General features: G+C 43.6%; 1 protein-coding gene across 1 annotated transcript in view; it reads left to right on the plus strand.

Moving 5' to 3' along the window:
• The window catches only part of LOC142445130 (adhesion G protein-coupled receptor E4-like), a 62,398-nt gene extending 43,369 nt beyond the window's left edge, over positions 1-19,029 (plus strand). Inside the window, exons 9-14 of the mRNA XM_075547095.1 lie at positions 2,218-2,453; positions 8,138-8,204; positions 11,167-11,258; positions 12,862-13,042; positions 17,291-17,386; positions 18,997-19,029. Coding sequence (XP_075403210.1) covers positions 2,218-2,453; positions 8,138-8,204; positions 11,167-11,258; positions 12,862-13,042; positions 17,291-17,386; positions 18,997-19,029 — 705 coding nt within the window. The remainder of the gene's footprint in view (positions 1-2,217; positions 2,454-8,137; positions 8,205-11,166; positions 11,259-12,861; positions 13,043-17,290; positions 17,387-18,996) is intronic.
• Positions 19,030-21,987: the final 2,958 nt, after the last annotated feature.

The raw sequence follows: 21,987 nt of genomic DNA on the forward strand, positions 1-21,987 counted from the left end.
GGTTTTGACAACAGGCTAATCTCTGCCAGGCTCCGAGACCAGCTCATGATCTGTTCCAGTTTGCACTCGTATGTTCTGATTCTTTCCTTGCATCTTCTATTTTCTTCATTGTTCTTTGAGAGAGAAACCACTTGTTGCCTCTCACATGGTCGCTTGAAAGCTCTCAAGACTTCAGTAGCTACTCACCAATGTAAAATGCAGAACATTGACCTTCTGGACCATTATGCCAGTTGACCTTGATGTCCCTCCAAATGATGGTCCTAAGCTCCCCAGCTCAGTGACTCACTCCCTCAAGGCCTTTAGTTAAGGCTCTGAGGTTTTCACAACTTTGGCCTCATATGCTCATGAGTGTAGTCCTGTCTGCTTCCCCACACATGTTCAGCTTATGCGTCTGTCTTTGTGCTCACTTTAGGTTATTTTTGTTAATACTGTGATTGCAGGAGTGTGTCTGACACAGTATATTGTCTGTTGGCCTTGAACTCTTGGGCAGCTCTATGTCTTCTTGGCCTTGGTTATATTGTGCCAACATCCCCTTCATTCTGCATCTCTCCCCCCCCCCCCTTCATTCAAGGTAGGAGTCCTCTCTCCTTCCCCTCCCATCTCTGGTAGCCATCAAAAAAGTGGTTTTGTTTTGTTTCCACTGTGTGAACTTTTTCTTGGCATAGGGTGCTCTCATATCATAGCTGTCCTTTCGTGATTCACTTATTTCAAGGTTCATTGCTGCTCTGAGTCATTTTGTGGATGCATCGTTTTTTTTTGTTTGTTTGTTTCTTTTTAACTTCTTATTGTGACTTGATGGAAAGTTTCCAGGGCAAATTGGTTTTCTAATCAACAGTGTAGATATATTTTGTTCTGCAACATTGATTGCTGTCTCCACCATATAATACTTTCCACTTCTTCCCCATGCTTACTGTGTTCATTGTTTGCATTTGTCCTTCTTTGTTATTCTTTCTTGTCTACTGAACATTACCCTAGGTCAGATGTTTCCGTTTTACCCTATTGAACATTACCCTAGGTCAGATGTTTCCTCCTGTGATGCCTGTTTTTATTGTTCACCCTGTAGGGTTCTCTGCTATTTGGCTGAAAGTGGAACCCTGGGAGTGTGTTGGAAGAAGACAGCTAGATAATTCTTTAGATGGGAGGGTGGAGAGACACTGTCTCACATATCCTAGACATGCTAATAGGAGAAGCAGTTCTTGGAGAAGGACAATAGGCTAGGTAAAGCAGAAGGACCGTGAAAAAGAAGAAAGCCACCGTGATAGACCGAGTTGACTAGAGAAACAAACCCAGAGACACTCATATATGCGTAAGAAAGAGCTTTCTATCAAGAAGTAATTATATATTGAGAAAACATCCCATCCCAGTCCAACTCAAGCCCATAAGTCTTATACTCGTCTAGAAGTCCTCTTCAGATTCACGCAGCCACATGAAATGATGCAGAATACTCTCCTCTTAACTTCTCTTTTGAAGACTGTACACTTTTTTGTTTCTCCTTTTCTAATTGTTCAGCTGATACGTTAAGATATTGATTTTAGTTCTTCTTTTTGGATGTGTGCCTTTATTGCTATACATCACTCTGAGCAGTGCTTTTGCGCTGTCTCAAAGGTTTGGGTAAGTTGTGTTTTCTCTCTTGTTTATCTTGAGAGTTTTCTTTTTTTTAAATTTCACATTTTATTTCTTTTATTACTCAGTAGTTTTGAGCATGGTGTTACTCAGTTTCCATGTATTTGACATTTTCTCCTCTTATCTACCTATTATTGTTTTTAAATGTTATAGTGTTATGATCAGAGAACATGCTTTGTATCAACGTTTTCCAATTTAACAAGGCTTGTTTTGTGACCTAACATGTGTTCTATTCTGGAGTATGTTCCATGTGCACTAGAAAAAGAACGTGTATTTTTGGGAGGGTGTTGGTGTTGTTGGTAGTGGAGTACTTTATATGTCTATGAGGCCAAATTGGTGAATTGTGTTTGTTGTTGAGATCTTCTGTATTCTTAGTTGAGTTTCTGTAGTTGTTCATGCAAATGGGCAACCCATTATACCACCAGAACTTGCACAACCTGCCCTATAGAGTTTCCAAGGTCGTAATCTTCACAGAAATGGACTACCACATACTTGTCCCAAAGAGCAGAAGGTGGGTTTTTACCACTTAGTCTTTCTTTTAGCAGCTGAATGCTTAGTATCTGTTCCACCTTCTCAACACTCTTCCCTCACCAGGTGCTGTGCTCCATGATCGCTGGAGCAATGCACTACCTCTACCTGGCCTCCTTCACCTGGATGTTCCTGGAAGGGCTGCACCTCTTCCTCACCGTCAGGAACCTCAAGGTGGCCAACTACACCAGTGCAGGCAGATTCAACAAGAGGTTCATGTACTCTTTTGGATATGGGATCCCAGCTGTCATCGTGGCTGTGTCTGCAGGTGCCAGGCACACAAACTACGGAACATCTAATCAGTAAGCATGATGGGTGCATGTATGGTGGTGGGAGTGGTGTCCATATGAATAAACCCAAACTCAACCTCTGACTGTCTATTTGTTCTGACTCCTAGCATCCCCAGGCATTACAGAGTAGAACAGCTCAGTTGCTTTCCTTGGAGCAGTTCTTTGTGGGCAGCTGATAGCAAGGCCTTTCCTTCACACTGATCCTGGGTTGGTGTGAATCACCCACCTTTTACTTAGATACTGAGTACCGAACTGATAAATGATCAGAACTTTAAAGAAATTTTTTTCTCTCAATCCATTTTCAGTTGTTAGTTATATTTTAAGCAATTTCTTTTTCAAGCCAGAAATCCCTGGAGCAATGGTTTTCAGCATCTCTGCAGTTGGATTCTTTTGATACTTCGAGGAAGTAGGCAGGAGCCTATTTCCAAAGACAAATGTAAACAAACAAACAGAAAACCCCAATCTATGGTCATTGAGGTGATTCGGACTCATGACAACCCCGTTTATTAAAGAGAACTGAGCTCCACAGGGTCTTCTTAGCTGTAATATCTAGGGAATGAAATTAAACACCTGAATGCTCCCTGAAACACTGGTGGTTCAAACTCACCCAAACAGCTCCGGAGGACATAGTCTTGGCAACCTGCTCCTATAAAGACAGCATATAGAATCCCCTGGAGAAATTCTACTCCATCACATGGGAGATGCTATGCATTGGGATCCACTCCAGGGCACCCAACAACAAGAATAATGATTTGGCACAGGTAGGTAGGTTGAAATACCCAATCTCCAGGTTGACAAACAAAACAAACTCACTGCCAGCAAGCTCATTGTGACTCATAGCAACCCGAGTGGATGGAGAAGAGCTGCTCTTGTGTGTTTTTGAGACTGTAACTCTTCACGGGAGTAGAAAACCTTGTTTTCTTCCTGAGGATCTGCTGATGGGTTTGAACTGCTCACCTTGTGGTTAGCAGCCCAACTCATAACCCACTGCACCATTCTTAGATTAGTAACCTAATATAGTTATGCACACCATGTTGGCTACCACTCCAGGAAACGTGAGGACAGGATAGTAAATCTGTGTCTACATATTAAGGACTGGTGGGCTACATGTTCTGGTATGATGCTGAGTAGGTTGAGGGTGACTTCTAAAAGGGAAACAATAACAGTCATAAGAACAACTCTGGATGATCTCTGGTGCACCAAGGACAGTGCTTTCCATGTGCAGTATTTCATGTCAGGCTCCACTGATCAAACGAAGCTGACACAGGTTATTCCTCCTGTACAGCACTAAGTCCATCTACTGAACCTCCCCTAGGGCACTGCTGAAAAGAGAAACAGTTGACATTCTCTCCAAATAGTGCTCTCCATAGCCATGGCTTATTGGTCCTCGGTAGAAGTTTCACCACCCACCCAACTACCACTTTGTGGTTGTATGGTGGCTTGCATTTTGCTGGAAGCTATGCTACTGGTCACTCACATATCCATAAACTCACCCGTGATGGACAGGCGTAACAGAAGGTTCAGATCAGGGCATCTGGTGATCTACTTGTGAAAATCAGCCAAGGCGAAACCTTCGGATCCCCACCTAACTTCTTCAATCTAGAGCTAAAAAATGAGCCCTCTGGATTGGGAGGCACTCAAACGACACCATGTCCACAAGAATGGGCTCAAACGTGCCAACCAGTGTGAGGATGGCACAGGACCAGGCCATGAGGTAGTTCTTCTGCTGAACCAGGGGTGCCATGGATCCAAGCAGACTCGGTGATGGCTAACAACAACAATAAAGATGCTGCAAAATCTTTGTAAACAAGAGTTAGCTAAAGGAGTTGATATCCTGACAAGGGCTTCGGTTAGGAGGTAGGTGTGTACGTGCAGAAACAACGTGTGTAGCATTGTCCTTGAAGCTAAAAGAATTGCCATGTCCTGAGCTTGAACCCTCTGCACCAGAATGATTCTGCAGATGCAATAGACAGCAGGGCCAATCAGGAACTGGCACACGTTTTCCATAAAGGGCTGCAGGGTAAGTGCTATGTGTGCTTTTGCAAGTCTTGCTACAAGTACTCACATCTTCCAGTGTGCTGTGAAAGCAGCCATAGACAACATGTAAATGCATGGGTGTGATTGTGTTCCAATAAAACTTTGTTTACAAAAACTAGCGCTGGGCTGAATTTGGGTCATGGGTCATTGTCGGCCAGCTCTGGGATAGAACATAAATAGGGGAGATTTTTCTGTTCACTGAGCACTGGAGACAGCTTACTTGTGACTATTATTAGAGTCATAATGATAGATCCCCTTTCAGAATAAGCTCGACTAACTCAGCCAATGCAAGTCATGCCCGAATAAAAGGATTTGGGGGACACAATGCTGGCCCTTAATATATCCTTAATTAGTGTTAGCTGTTTATAGGACTGCACATGTTATTATCTTTACTGTTTTTACAGTACAGCAATCTTCTCTGCAATAACCACATGTATATATCCACATATATCCACACGTATATCCTTTACAGTAAAAATGTGGTTATTGCAGAGAAATAAATATATATAAATAAAAATATATATATTATAAATTAAAAAAAATATGTTTTATTCATCACCACTCAGTATATTCTGACTTCTAGCGACCCAGTAGGACAGAGTAGAACTGTTCACACGGGTTTCTGAGATTCCAGTTTGAATGGGAATAGAATGTTTCATCTTTCTCCTGTGGAAGCTGCTGGAGATTCAAATTGCTGACTTTTGGGTTAGTAGTCTGGTGTATAACCCACCATGCCACCAGGGCACCTAAAACACATAAGTACACACATGTAAATACAATCTTACATGTGTACATATGCATGAGGTGGCTCCAAAAGGTTCACGGGAAAAGGGAATTAAAGATAACAAAATATTTTCCATCTGTTTTACATGAATAATTCAGTGTCATTAATTATGTTAATCTCTTTCCACTTCCAAAAATTTCCATCCTCCTCCACAGAAGCTCAGAAGGATCCCCAGTGGTGTAGTGGTTATGCATTGGGCTGTGATCTGTCTGGTCAGCAGTTCAAAACCACCAGCAGCTCTTCAGGAGAAAGACTGGGCTTTCTACCCCCTTAAACTGTTACAGTTTGGAAGTCCACAGGGTTTCATTTTGAGTCAGAATTGACTCAATAGCAGTGAGTTTGTTTGTTTTGCGTTCATAGAAGCTGAGTGTCCCCTAAGCAATGACTCCCTTTCTCATCCACACACTCACCCCCAGTAACCACTCAAAAAAACTTTTGGTCTCTCGACGCTTGCCTATTCTTGATATTTTATGTAAGTAGGACTATACAATATCTGTCCTGTGTGACTGACTTATTTCACTTGGCATATTTTTTTTCTAAAATGATACACATCATAATATGTATCAGGATATTGATTTTTCTTTATGGCTGAATAAGAATACTCCATTGTACGGATGAACCACATTTTGTTCATCCATCCCTCTCTTGATGGGCACTTGGGTTTTGGGTTCTCTTCACCGTTTGGCTATTGTGAACCATGCTGCAGCGAGTACCTGTGTACAAGTATCTGTTTTTAACTACATTTATTGAGCCTTATTTCTACAACACACTGAAGTTTAAGTACGTGCCAGACACTTTAGCCAAATGCTTTATGTGCATTTTATTATTGAATCTTCCCAACAATTCTGTTGGCCTTATTTTACACTAAGTAGAGGAAATGGAAACTGACAGCATAGATCCTGTCTGTGGGTGGCCAACTTGGGCCCACATCTGATATTATCTAATTATCCACGTCCTGAACTCATGACTCCTGCCATTGTTTGTCAAGGAACCCTAGTGGTGTCGTGGATTATGGGTTGGTTGGACTGTATTCCTCAAGGTCAGCAGTTTGAAACCATGAGCTACTCTGTGTGAGAAAAATGAGGTTTTATGTTCCCTTAGGGATTGATAACTTCAGGAACGTGCAGGGCAGTCCTACACGATCCTGTAGAGTCTCTATGAGTTGGAGCCAAACTGAGGGTTGGTTTTTCCATTGCTCCCAGTTTGCTAGGCCACCATGAGCTCAAGTCATCGACTTCTCCTGAAGGCTCAGGTTCACTCAGAGGTGCACTGGAGGAAAGGCAGGGTGTCCAACTTCTAGAAACCCAGCCATGGGCCACCAAGAGGAGGACAGTTCTATTGTGACCTAGATGGGGACCACAGGAAACCAGAATGAATTTCAGCGGCAACTGGTAGTTGTGGTGGTGACGGTGATAGATCCCCTAGTCTGTGTAAAGAAAATGCCCCATCTTCACATGAGAGCTGGAAAAGGGGAAGATGGTGTCTGACTATCGCTTAATGCTGACTTGGCAGGACCTAAAGAGGAAGCAAAGAACACTCAGTGATCTCAGCTCCTCGTGACCCGAAACCACTCTGTCTTTATGGCACAAAGAGGAAAACGTTTCCAGAAAGTGTCCAGAAAGTGATGATGTCTCATGATTGTGAGTGCTTACTATGTGTAAGCTACAGTGCAATGGCTTTGTGTTTGTTATCATCTGCAAACCGCGGCTTGAGTCAAGAGCACTCAGTCTTCAGAGTGATATCATTCCCTTTGAATTGTGGTGATGGAGAAGCTTATGGAACATGCCAAGGATTGCCAGAGGAATGAATGAAAATTGTCTGAGATCATATCCACCTAACATACTCCTTAGGAGCGAGCATTGGTGAGACTTCATCTCACTTACTTTGGATGTGTAACTAGAAGCGACCAGTCCTTGAAAAGAGGAATCATTCTTGGTAAAGTAAAAGGTCAGCAAACAAGAAAAAGATTTTCGAGGAGATGAATTGGCACCGCAGTTGCAACGATAGTCTCAAATAGCAATGAGGATGGGGAATAAGTGGGCAGGTGGGGCTTTGGTCTGGTGTGGATGGGGTCACTATAAGTAGAGCCAAATTGAAGGCAACTAATGACAAGGCTCTACGGTCCATTTATCTCTCATGTCAATAAGGCACATTGGTGCAATCAGCAGCAGCAGCTCAACTTACTCACCTACCACACTAACAATTAGGTAACTTGTCAACTGGTGGGAGGGAGGAGAGATGGGATTTAAATCCAGGCTATTTGGCATTCAAGTCTATCTGGAATCTTCTCAGCAAGAACTAGTCACCTGAGGTAGTTAGTTTATTGTGCCAACCTGGCCAATAAACACATGTGGAGTTAATTGAAGGGAAGAGGGATAATTGGCTCAGTAAGCCTCGCCTTTCTTGTTCTCATTTCTTTTGCTTTCTGATGGTTGGACCAGGGTGCAACTACCTTAGCCACTTCCCTGCTTCAGCTGGCCAGGCTCAGTTCCTGCAAGACATCCCTGAGGAGAAGCCACATGGTACCCTGATGCAGCCCTGGGTGCTGGAGCAGCCGTGTGGAGACCCCTGCCAACGCTGAGATGCTTACGCGTTCACTGATTTGGCTTTCCTCCTGCAGTCGGTGTTGTAGTGTGTGTTTTGTGAGGTGGAGGAGGATTTTGTGGCTCGGTGTCAGATATATGGGTTAATGTTGGACTTGTAGGCTTGGGCAGCACTGGGTTGGGATGTTTTCTTGATGTGCATTTAACTTTTATATAAAACTCTCTTTTATACATGAGTTTCTATGGACTTGTTTCTCTAAAGTTCCTAGACTAACACATCACCTTCTATTGAAGAGCAGGCAGCTAAAGCTTTGTGTTTTCTCTCTTGACAGTTGCTGGCTGAATCCTAAGAATGACTTTATTTGGAGCTTCAAGGGACCAGTGGCTGTCATTATCTTGGTAGGTAAATGGGGCAGGTAGCTATTGGTGTGCTAGGGAGCCTGGTAAAAGAGTCTGGTGGCATAATTTGTAAGTCACAAGACTGCTAACTGAAAGTTCAGTGTCTAAGCCTTTCAGGTGATGGTACAGGGGAAAGACATGCAGACCGGCTTCTGTAAAGATCAGTCTAGGAAACTCTACGAGGCAATTCTCCTCTCGTTTTGAGTATCTCTGAGTCAGAATCAACGAACTGGAACACAACAACAATGGCAGAGCTGGGTTGCTCAGTCAGAGAGAATATAGTTTATTAGCCATTACCATAGGAATGTTATGTTGATGCGGACATTTAGCCTAATGTGATCCATCCTTCACCTGTGAAATACAGTCTCTGCTAGGCTTTCCCTAGCAAGAGCTCAGTGGTGAACACACTATGTTTAAGAATAATTTCTCTAGCTAAAAAGCAACAAAGCCCACAGGGAAGAAGCACACCAGCCTGTGTGATCATGAGGTGTTCATGGGAGCAGGTATCAGGCACCAAAGACCCAGAACAAAAAATCATATCAATGTGAATGAGGGGGAGGGTGGAGTGAAGACCCAAAGCCCATCTGTAGACAACTGGACATCCCCTTACAGAAGGGTCATAAGGAAGAGAGAAGCCAGTCAGGGTTCAGTATAGTACTGAAAAAACATACAGTTTCCTCTAGTTCAGGGGTTCTCAACCTGTGGGTCGTGACCCCTTTGGGGGGTCGAACGGCCCTTTCACAGGGGTCACCTGATTGATAACAGTAGCAAAACAACCATTATGAAGTAGCAACGAAAATAATTTTATGGTTGGGGGGGTCAACACAACATGAGGAACTGTATTAAAGTGTTGTGGCATTAGGAAGGTTAAGAACGATTGCTCTAGTTCTTTAATGCTTCCTTCCCTCCTCCCCCACTATCATCACCCCAATTCTACCTTACAGAGCATGTACACTGTTACAGATAAGAGCTCGAAACACAGGGAATCCAGGACAGATAAGCCCCTCAAGACCAATAATGGGAGTAGCGATTCCAGGAGGGTAAGAGGAAGGTGGGGAAAGAAAGAGGGAACTGATCACAATGATCAATATATAGCCCCCTCCCTGGGGACAGATAACAGAAAATTGGGTGAAGGGAGACAGAGGTCATGTGAGAAATGAAAAGAAACTATAAATTATCAAGGGTTCATGAGGAAGAGGTGTGGGGGAAAATGAGCTGATACCAAGGTTTCAAGTAGAAAGAAAATACTTTGAAAATAAAAAAATGGCAACATATATATAAACGTGCTTGACACAATGGATCGATGTATGGATTGTGATAAGAGCTGTAAAAGCTCCAGTCAAAAAAGACTCATCTCAAGAACTTTGAACATGTTGCTAGGAGAGCCCAGTCCCTGGAGAAGGACATGGGGCTTGGTAAAGTGGAGGGTCAACCCAAAAGAGGAAGACCCTCAAAGATGGATCGACACCGTGGCTGCAATAATGGGTCAAACATAAGACCAATTGTGAGGAGGGTCTAGGACCAGGTACTGCTTCCCCCTTCTGTGAAAAAGGTCCCTGGGGGTCGGAACTGATTGGGTGGCACCTGACACAACACCAACAGCAGGTTTAAGATGTCTTTGAAAGACTCCTGTAAGATGTCAGGTTGCTTGTTCTTGGTGTTGTGCCATGGAGCTGATTCTCGGTCCTCCCATCGGTTATGGCACTCCACTGAGATCTTTTCCAGAAGTAGCTCAGCAGGCCTTCTGTTCCACAGTGCTATTGGGTGGGTTGCCATTTCCAACATTTTAGCGGAAAACAAAAACGAAAACCTGATTTGTGGGATTCAAAGGAGTCAGATAAACTAAAACTCTAAACACACTGCAGTTGAGTCAGGTTGCCAATGGCTCTCAACATCGTGCAAATGAATGGGTGTGGCAGTGTTTCAAGGAAACTTTATGCACAAAATCAAGTGATAGAATGGTTCGTGGGTTTGACACGTGGACAACTGCACACCCCACTTTGGAGGTTCTTCCTGTCCATATTGAAGTGATCAGGGCTGGCCCACACACCTGATTCCCTTCTCTCCTACACTGCCTTGGTGATTTCCAGCTGATGGCATTTGGTGATTACTGAATAAGGGCATTGGTGACTCAGTGGAGAATTCGTGTCCATGCAGGCAGCCAGGGGACATTCCCATCCAATACAGCTGAGGGGCAGTCAATGCCCTCCTGGCAGTGGAGGCTTCTGTGCTACTACGGTCCTGATCAGGTTTCAGCAGGGCTTTCAGACTGAGGCAGACTAGGAATAAAGGCAAACTACTGCCCCAAATTAGCCAATGACAACACGACTCTCTAAGCTGCAACCTATCATGGGGATGGTGCAGAGTTTCATTGTGCATGAGATCGTGATAAACTTGGCAGGGAAACTGGACCATTCCCTAGGCAGTTTAGTGTATCCAAAAGCAAACTGTTGGTTTGAATGATTCGTCCAGGTTGCTTCTTCCTCAACCAAGTCAATGGAACCTTCATTCTCCCGAACCCTTGGTTTAGTAACCTTGACTTCTCTCATCTCTCACCTGTCAATTCACTGGCAAACACTGTCATTTTCCTGGTCTTTAGTCTGCTGGTCCATTATTGCAGCTATTTCATATTTTAAAGACCTCATAATCTAGAGGTCTACCATTCTAACATTATATCAGACATTATTACTCAATTTTGATCCATAGGATTGTCACACAATAACTTTCAGAACTCAATCAACAGGCCTTTTTTCCTTGTCTGATTTTGTCTGGAAATATGCCTCCACTGAAATATGCCCACCTTGGGTGATGTAGAAATGCCATCAGCATAGCTTTCAGCACCATGTTACATGCAAGCCAGTACAGCCGAACACACTGCCCACAGTGGTGATCAGGTCAAGTTGGAGGCAAGTAATGGGCTTAAAAGACCATTCTAAGTTCATTTTTCATACCATTTCCCCAGGTCAATTCGGTTTTCTACTCCATAATTCTATGGGTTTTGAGAAGCAGACTTTCTTCCCTCAATAAGGAAGTTTCCACCATTCAGAATACCAGGTAAAGAAGCAGCAGACTCAGTAGGACTCACTGAGTTATCTTTAAGCTGTGTTTCTGAAGGATCACTCTGTCTGGGGAAGAAAAAAACACCAGAAATAGGCGAAATAGGGTTTCCTGGGACTGGAGGAAGAGTATGTCATGGGAACCTGCAGAAGAAGGAAACAGTAGGATTTCCAGGTGACGTGCTGCCCTCCTTACATTGCTTGTGCAGCAAACACTCACTCAATGTCTCCTGAGTGTGGGATGGTCCTCCAGGAAATCAGTGCATTGAATGTCAACGTGATCCATTTCCCTAAGAGCCCACTACTTCTGGACTCCATTCTCCTTGGTTGTAGCCACCCTGTTCTCACTGGTTTGGACCCAAAGTATTAAAAATAATGATTACATTCTGAGTATCTGGTTTGATGAAGCCTGTGGATGACCGTGAAAGCCCAAGATCCATGGGCAGCCTCCCCACCTGGGTTAAGCTCCGGAGAATCCCCTGTAGCCATTGACCGGGGATGTGAAGAAGCCCTGCTCCCAGGCAGTGCAATGGGAAGTGCATTAAGACTGAGGGAGTCCTTTGGATTCATCTTAAATTTGCTCTAGTTTATTTTTTTATTTTCTGCTTTTGTTTAGATTGAGGTCTTTCTGTGGTTTCTTTTGTAATTGTTTTTGAGGGGGGTTAGATATTTTTTCATCAGATGAAAATCTTGAGAGATGAATCTATAGAGACAGTATGTAGATTAATCGTATCTTGGGGTAGTGACTGGGGAGGGTGGGGAGAAGTGGGGAGTGAGTAGCAGTGATATAAGATTAGATTCTGCAGTTGACTGTGGCAATGAATGCATACAATGCTTGAAGCACTGAAATATGTGGTATGGGAATAATATGCCAATTAAACCGAAGAGAAAGAGTGGTAACAAACAATTAGTTGGAATTGACATGATGACATATGGGGAGTCCCCAAGTGATACAAACAATTAAGCTCTCAATTACTAACCAAAAGGTAGGCAGTTTATACCCACCCAAAAGCCCTTTGGAAGACAGACCAGCTTCTGAAAGTTCCCAGTTTTGAACCCTCCCCACCCCCAGGGAAAGTTCTACTCTTTTCACTGGGGCGGCCATGTGTTCAAATGAACTTGGCAGCAATCAACAATCATAACAGACAAGTATATGATTTTTTGTGATATAGGTGTATTACACTTCAAATACATTGCATTTAGGTCTTGTTATGATAATGAAATAATATCTAAAAGTAAATAAAATAAAACAATAAAATATAAATATTTCTGATATTGACTTTTTAATATAAAGTAATATTGCTTATATATGTTACATATAAGCAAACAAAAGATATTGCAAACAGAGTATATTTATTATAATAAGTGATATATTACACAAAAGGAAACAAATAGTTGCCATCCACTGGATCCCAGTTCATGAGGCATACGACTGCACTCCGCTGGGTTTTCAATGGCCCTGACCTTTCAGCCTTCCTCTGAGGCACCTTTGAGTGGGTTTAAGGCACCAACCTTTAGATTAGCAGCTGAGGACTTGACTGTTTGCATCACAAAACTCAGTGCTGCGTAATGGTGATTATTGGTTCTCTTTCTGTTCCTAGACTCATGACATTTAAAGCCATTGCTCAGCTATTTATCCTGGGCTGTTCCTGGGGCTTTGGTTTTCTTATGTTGGAAGCAGTGGGGAAGACGGCGGGATTAGTTATGACCTACATGTTCACCATCATCAACGTCCTGCAGGGAGTTTTCATCTTTGTGGTGCACTGTGTCCTGAATCGCCAGGTAAGTCTACTTATCTCCTCTCTTGCTAACAAGCTCCCAACTCTTACTGAATGGTTATTCACACTCTTACCCTCCTCTGACCCTTTCTTTTTGTATTTTTGATGTGCTTGAATTCTTGGTAGAAGTGGTGCTTGGGTCTGCCATGTGCTTTGGGTCTCATCTTTTTAAGCATCCTAGCGTATCACTTGAGTGTTCTAACAGTGAGAATAAGGTTAATTGTGCTGCTGTAACAATAACTCTCCCTTACTGATCAAAAGGGGGAAATGTGAATTAGGATTTCCAATATCATGGAATCCAGAATTTCTGGAGCACATGAGGCTGGAAGTTGCACTCCCTGAAACCATTGCCCTGAGATAATTTTTAATCTGTAACCTGAAGGAAGGTGTATTATGTTCTTTTAAATATTTATCTATATATAGTAAAATTAGTGACAGCATCTTGAAAGTTGAAAAGAACTTAGAGGACAGTGAGCTATGTTAATGGTGGTGGAATAATTTAGAAAAAAGCTAGTAAGAATGATATTCAATGTTTCTGAACTGAATTGGTGTGTTTTGATGTGTATATTTTCCACACACGGTTAACACACACAGAGACACCAAATATGCCTCCCCCAATGTCAATTGTTTATAACATCAATTTTATTTCTGACTTGTGTTACGTACCTGGGGTTTTACTCACATAGTGTTTGCTCTGGGAGCAGCCCAGTGTAGAGCATTGGCGATCTTGTGGCTAAAGAAAAGAGATTGAGGCAAAGAACAGCTTTGTTCTCCTGAAGCTTTTGATTAGAAGTAACATATATCACTCCCACCCTGATTTCATTGGCCAACGCAAGCCATTCATCCATACCTGAATTCATACCGATTATTCAGATCTTGGATGATATATTATTCTCCTGTAGTGAGGTGAACTATTGGGATACTGAACTATGTGATACAATCTACTGTAAGTGCAAAGGGACTTTAGCTTGAATCCAAGTCTTTGCATGGACTATTTAGTGTGACATTGGATGAGTTGTTTATCCTCTCTGAATCTGTTGTTGTTGCTGTAGTTATTTTATGCCTGCAAAGGCAGCAAAACCTATTCTGTGGATTGAAGATTAATTTAGATAATGTCATATGGCAAAGACTAGAAACTCAAAAACTCACTACCATCAAGTGGATGCCAACACATTTGGACCCTATAGGACAGGGTAGAACTGCCCCTGGGGCAGTTCAGAGCCTGCAACTCGTTCAGGAAGTAGAATTCTTCCTCTTTCTCCCGAGGAGTCACTGCTGGGTTTGCACTGCTACATTTGAGTTAGCAGCCCAATGTGTAACCACGACACCCCCAGGGTACCCCTTGAGTCTCACAGAGGGTCATTAGTTTAATTTTATGGTAATTTTCTGAAGGTAATTGTAAAGTTATTGCAGCAATACACTGACAGGAGAATCGCAATAAATTCAAACTGGGTTCAAAGGAAGACATGGAAAAGTGTGTATGGTTCCGTTTTTGAAGGAACATGGATCTCGGCTGAAGACCGAGAATTCCAGAAAGATGTTTGCCTGCATCTTACTGTGCAAAACATTAGACCATTGGACTGATGAGAAATTATGGGTGCCATCGTGAGAACGGTCTTCCCAGAGCACTTGAATTGTGCCAATGAGGAACCTGTACATAGATCAAGAGACAGTCATTCAACTAAAGCAATGGAATACTGCATGGTTCAAAGCCAGGAAAATTCTTTTAGGTTGGACCCTTTCAACACGCTCCTTCAATCAGTAAGCTGAGCTAGTAATCCAAGAGGCTGGGCATTATGAGAAGAATGTGGCACCAGGATTGGAGGAAGACTCATTAACAACGGAGATACACAGATAATATAACTTTGCTTGCTCATCAGGAAGAGGATATAACACATTTACTTATGAAGATCAAAACTACCGCCTTCCCCAAACAAAAGAAAACAAAACAGAAAAAAATGCAGACCTCAATGTGGATCAGATATGAACATAAAACTTCAAAAATCAAACTCACGACCATGGTGTCAATGCCACTTAATAGCTACCCTATAGGACAGGGTACACTGCCCCCAGTAAGACTCTGAGACTGTAGCTCTTTGGGGGAGTAGAAGGCTCCATCTATCTCCAAGGAAGAGCTGGTGATTTTGAACTGCTGACCTTGTAGTTAGCAGCCCAACATGTAACGACTAGATAAAGAACAAAAATTCTGTCAACTGGACTAAAAAGAAAAGCATGATTAACAGAGAAGCTATTGATGTTGTCAAAGCTTTTGATCTATAGTCAACCTCCAGGATGCAGTGGTCAAGAATTCAAAGGATATATTGCATTAGGCAAATCTACAAGAGACCTCCTTTAAGTGTTAAAAAGCAAAAATATTACTTCCTAGACTGAAGCGTTCCTGACGCAAACCAGGGTATTTTCATTTGCATTGTGGGTATGGGAGGCTGGACAGTGAAAAAGGAAGACAACGATAATTGATCCCTTTGAATTATGGTGTTGGCAAAGTACTATTAAACATACCATAGGCTTCCAGAAAACGAACAAGTCTGTGCTGAAAGAAGACATCCAGCCTGCTCTTTAGATGCGAGGATGATGAGATGTCGTCTTCCATACTCTGAGAATGTCAGGAGAGATCAGCCCCTGGAGAAGGATGTCATGCCTGGTAAAGTAGAGGTGCTGAGAAAAAGAAGATGGCCAAGATGGATGAACACAGTAGCTGCAACACTGGGCTCAAACATAACCACTGCGAGGACGGCACAGTGCATAAGATTGGTGGGAGTTGGAAATGATGCAATGACACCTTCCAACATTATAATGTTTCTCTTCATGTAGATTAGGAATAACTTTCATAGCTTTATCCTTGGTGGTTGAGTAGAACTAACAGCAGCCTCAAAGAAATCAAATTAAGGCTTCATTAATTCCTTTCCAGTCTTGTAGTGCCTTCTGAATGCTTGATACTCCCCATACACAGAAGTCAAGTGCAATTTGCATGTGTTGGCAGCATGCTGAGTATTAACTATTTGTCAGTCATCTTTAACAAGTTAAGGAAATTCAAGGAAGGTGCCTCATGGGAACACAGGGGTGGTCCGTGCTAGGACTCTTGAATAAGCATGGTAAGATTTTGAATGCTGGGTGTGCGACTGTGGACAAGTCTAGTAACCTCCAAGAATCTCAACTTGTTCATTGTTCACTGAGGACGAGAGAACACCTTCTTCATCAAGTCACATGGCCAAGTGCATGTGAAGTACCCGGAACAGAGGTTGTTATGGCTGTTGGATCCCCTTGAGTCCATTTTGACCATGGAAACTCCATATGACCTTGAAGAACAGCCCTATAAGTTCCCTAGGCTGTAATCTTTATGGAGTCCCGGCCTGTCATTAGTGATGGGGTGGGCTGCTAACCTCAGGGTCAGTGGTTGGAAACTCCCATCCACTCTGAAGGGGGAAAAACGAGGTTTCCTATTCCTGTAAAGATTTGCTTTCTCAGAAACCCACAGAGGCAGTTCCACTCTGTTCTGTAGAGTCACTTGCTGTGAGTCAGAACCAGCTCGATGGCAGTGAGTTGCTGAGTTTAATCTTCATGGAAGAAGATTAAGGGCCGTTCTTTTGTGTGGCTGCTGGGTGCACTGGAAGCACCATCCTTGGGTGAGCAGTCAAGTGTGGGACCTTTGCCCTCCCAGAACTTCCAAAACCAATCCTACTGCCATTGCGTTGATTCCAACTCAGCTGCTCGGTATAGAGTTTCTGAGGCTGTAGATCTTTATGAAACAGGCAGTCTCAACTTTCTCCCATGGAGCAGCTGGTGGGTTTCAACCGCTGACCTTGCAGTTAGCAGTCCTGTGTTTACCCGAGTGTTTAATGAACGTCAGCCTTTGTCTTCATCATCACCATCACCTCTATCATCATCATCATCATCATCATCATCATCATCATCATCATCATCATCATCTCCTTCAGTCCTGACCACAATCACCTCATTACCTCCATCCTCATCACCACGTGCATCACCACCATCCTCATCTTTATCATTATGTGCACCTTCAGCATCTTCAAAGAGAGCCCTTCTGGTGCCTGACTGTTAGCACCTTTTGTCTAGCTGAGGAAGTTTAATCAGAGTAAAACGAACCCATATGAGCACGGCCATGATCAGACAGAAAACCCCCGAAAGAGCAGTAGGGAGTGGGGCTTGGCATCATAGTGTCTCCTGCAAAGCTCTGGGTGTAATGCAGCCTCGATATGCTTCCCATTTCCAGGTGCGAATGGAATACAAGAGATGGTTTGAAAGGATGCAGAAAGAGGTCGAAATGGAAAGCACTGAGCTGTCTCCATCTACCAACCACACCAAGATGGTAAGAACACTCCTGTGGCCACTCCCCCCAACCCCCAATGCCATGTATAGTCTTCTGAGCCAAACAGCTGGTGCCATAAGGAGACCCCAGTTCCTTGATTGGAAAGAAAATGGAAATCAAATTTGATGCCTGTAATGAGGCAGTGGATGTTACTGGGGTGGGGGGTGAGGGTGGGAGAGAGGCGCACCCAGAAAAGCCCCTCCTTCTTGCCTTCCTCTCCCCTTCCCTGCCATCTTCCTCTACCTTTTATCTTCCCTGCCTCCCCTCTGTCTCTCTCTTCTCCTCCCTTTCTTTTTTCCTTCCTCACTTCTCTCCCCCACCCCATACACCCTTCCCACAAATATTCAAAGGATCTATAAATGTCATCCTGTAGGTAACAGATACTAATTGAGTGTCTATTATGTTACATGCAATGCTTGGGATGTGTAGAAGGAATTACCACTTGATTGATACTCACAGCTGTCACCATTTTCATGTTTAAGTGGAGCTTGGATTGGGCTGCACATTGCAAGGTTAAAATCAGTGTCAAACCACCAGCTGCTTCGAGGGAGAAAGATGGGGCTTTCTACTTCCGTAAAGAGTTGCAGTCTCAGGACATGCCAGGAACAGGTCTGTCTTATCAGGCTGCAATGAGTTACCATCAACTCCATGGCAGGGAGTTTGGTTTTCATTTTGGATTGGCATCCCAGATCCATCAGGTTGTCTAAACTTAAGAAAGTGACTTACTTTCATGTGTCTCACGCTCCTCATCATTAAATAGGGATAATTAGAATTATCTGTCTCATTGTGACGTTTGAGTGAAGTCATGTAAAAGCTTAGAATGCTCCTGGCATACAAGAAGACCAGTATGATTGGTAAAAAAGAGGAAATGGTAATACAAACTAGGGAGAACTACTATCATTGGTGTTCTTCTGGGTAGAGACTGTAGAGCAGCAGTTACTGAATGCTGAACCTTCCAGAAGTTCTAGCTTACCATCTCTAAGCATGCTCAAATTCACTCACTGCAATAGAGTTGATGCTGACTCATAGTGACTTTAAAGGACAGGGCAGAACTACCCTTATGGGTTTCTGAGACTGTGATTCTTTATGTGAGTTAACAGTTTCATTGCTCTACATCCTCCCCACCCTCACACACACACAAACTAAATCCACTGCTATCCACTCTTGACTGATTCATAACAGCCCTACATTTGATTTCTGAGGCTGTGAACCTTTAACAGGGTTAGATAACTTCGTCTTTCTTCTTTAGAGTAGCTGGTGGATTTGAACCACTAACCTTGCACTTAGCAGTCCAATAGGTTCAGAAGGTTACCAGGCCTTGAAGTTTTTAACTTTCCAGGGGCTGATTTCTCTTTGGAGCTACTGGATGGTGTAAACAGTGCACTCAATGGCCACCCCAAAAGTTGCCGTTTCAAGTACCCCTGAGAGGCACCATCCTTGGAAGAAAGGCCTGGCTACCTACTTCTGAAAACTCTGCCATTGCAACCCATGTGAGCACAGTCCTATCCTGACCCCCATGGGGTTACCAGGAGCCATAGTTGACTGGAGAGCAAATGGTTTGGTTTGAGAATTTCACTTCAGCCTTTTTCTATATTGCTTCCCTCAATTAGGAGGAACGAGAAGTCAGCAGAGTTTGTACCTAAAAGAGGCACAAGATCCCTCTTCTGTCCAACCAGAACCACCGACTCATCTTGTCCTGAGCTTTGGACAAAGACCAGAAATGATCTGCAGGACCATCGATGGCGCCCTTAGTGGTCACACATGGATGGGACATATGCCGCCATGTGCATCTTCCCTGCTAAAAGCTTTAACTTCTTCCTTTATTGGCCTCTCTCTCCCTACAAAGAATGGGACACATGGAGAATTCTTAGAACCAGCATCCCATTGTGGGCCACAAGTCATTAAAAGCTCAAGAGATACCTTCCACTTATTTTTTTATTTTTTGGTATCTCATTTAAAAAAGAAACCATCAAAATATACACAGCAAAACATTGGCCAATTCAATAGTTTCTACATGTACAATTCTATGGCATTGATTACATTCGTCAATCTGTAAAATCATTCTTCCCCCTGTTTTCAGAATTATTTTCCCCATGAACATGAACTTACTGCTCCATAACCTCTAAGCGGACCTTTTGAGTTACTGGTGTCATTTGATCCCATATAGGTAGGCCTTAGAGGAGCACAATGCTCAAGGTAGACATTCTTTACTAGACAAACTTGACTATTGTGTGGTTTTAAGACTTCAGGGCATATTTTTGGTTTAATGATCTCAGAGCATTAGGCTCCACCTCCATGACTCCAGAATGTCTGAATTCCTTGAGATTTTGAAACTGCCCTGAATTTCTCTCCTCTGATCAAGATTTTTCCACAGCATCTTTGAGGAAAACATTCAGTAATGTTAACCGAGCACCATCCAATTCTTCAGACTTCATGGCAAAGGAGGCAGCTGTTCATCGAGACAATGAACCACATATTTCATATCCCCTCCTTCCTCACTCTCCTTCCTCAGTTGCTCCAGCTGAGTAGAGATCAATTAGTGTGCCTTACATGACTTGCAAACGTATTTGGTCAGAGGCACTGAGAACAGCATTGGATCAGTGAGCTGGGATGTCGCAAGGGATGCGCTTTAATGATGAGGGCAATGAGTGGAGTCCTTGGACCTCTGCGACCACCAAAGTTTGTTTCACAGCACCTCTCTGGCCTCTGCCTCTCCCTATTCCTCTCTCTGATTTGTGTAGTGTTGAAGTGTGTGCTGCCAAAGATCTTGCGTAGCTCAGCCCTTGCCTAGTGCAATGCTGTCCAGATAAAGACACATAAAAGCAGGTTTCTTGGAATGGAAAAAAATATAGCATCACTCATGGCTAGGGACATATTATAGGTGAGAGGGACCTCATTGTCAGGCCACCAGCATTTCCCTACTTCTTTGTTTGGCTTTACTTTGCCCGGTGACATGCTTCATCTTAAATGCAAGCCTAGGATGCAGACAATTTTGTGTCTCAGTGTCCCGTTTATTGCATGCTGTTGACAGCTCTCCACGTTGCTACCCTGGCGTCCTCCAGTATCCCTTGTTGCTTTGCACTAAGCCTAAGCCTGCATCCACTTTTGTAAACAAGCCCTTCAATAAAGTCTCTTCATCCCTCCCTGAGTGGGCCTCTCTTTCCTGGCTAGACCCTGACTCCATTGCAGCAGCCATCCCACAGAGAAGGAAGTCTGGTGACACAAGATTCAGTGCTCATCTGCTTATCAAAAGGCTCCAGGAGACTAAGACCTGGGGATCTGCTCCCCTCCCCATGCTGTCAGTCAAACCCGGGGGCCCCTTCTCCCCTGTCCTCCGGGGTCACTGTGAATCAGAGTCCACCCACAGGCACACAGCAACCCCTTCCTACGGGGTGAATGGTGAAGGTTCAATGAGGTGACCCAGGCACGTGAGCGCTAAGCACGGTCCCTGGCTCAGAAGAAACACCTACCCCACCCATCTGTCTGTCTGTGGTCCTTTGGGGACCTCATGTGGCTAGAATGGTGGAAGCCATATCGCTAGGATGTCAGATACCAGCAAGGTCACCCATGGAGGAGAGGTTTCAGCAGAGCTTCCAGACTAAGACAGATTGGAGGGTGGGGTTGTAGGTGGGGGAGCGCGGATGATGGTGATTTCCTGAAAATCAGCCAGTGACTCCCTTAGGGATCCCAGAGCAACGATGTCCAGAATTGTGCTGGAAATAAGCATCCCAAGTTGGAAGACCGAAGCAATGGATTCGCACTTACAATGCACGTGGGGATGGCGTAGCATCAGGCCAGGTTTGGTTCTGTTGATTTGATAATAATAGAGTTTCAAAATTGACATGGAAAAAGGAATGAAAGGACAACGGGATTTTCCCATCAACCCTTTAGAGATGCTGTATGTGTATATACATACATTTATAGACCCACCCAGATATTTATGTTGGTGTTGTTGTGAGGTGCCATTCAGTCAGTTCTAACTCATCGTGACCGGATGTACAACAAAATGACACATGACTGGTCCTGGACCATCCTTTTTGTTATTGGTCCGCTTGAGCCCATTGTTGTCGCCACTGGGTCAATCCATCTGGCTGGGGATCTTCCTCTTTTTCACTGTCCCTCTACTACAGCAAGCATGATGTCTTCCTCCAGAAAATGGCCCTCCGGAAAAAAGGGCCAAAGTATGTAAATCAAAGACTAATCATCTTTGCCTTTAAGGAGTTTTCTGGCCTTCCTTCTTCCAATATAGTTCAGTTTGTCCTTTTAGCAGTCCATGGTGCTTTCAATATTGTTCTCCAGCTCCACAATTCAAATCCATCAACCCTTCCACAGTCTTCCTTATTCAATGTCCACCTTTCACATGCATACGAGGCAATTAAAGATACCTTGGCTTGGGCCAGGCACACCTTAGTCCTCCAAGTAACACCCTTTCTTTCTTTTTTGTTTTTAACATTTTATTAGGGGCTCATACAACTCTTATCACAATCCATACATACATCATTTGTGTAAAGCACTTTGCCCTTATCATTTTCAAAGCATTTGCTCTCCACTTAAGCCCTTTGCATCAGGTCCTCTTCCCCCCTCCCGCCCTGTTCCCCCCT

This window comes from Tenrec ecaudatus, chromosome 1 (assembly GCF_050624435.1).
Source record: "Tenrec ecaudatus isolate mTenEca1 chromosome 1, mTenEca1.hap1, whole genome shotgun sequence".
Classification (NCBI taxonomy): domain Eukaryota; kingdom Metazoa; phylum Chordata; class Mammalia; order Afrosoricida; family Tenrecidae; genus Tenrec; species Tenrec ecaudatus.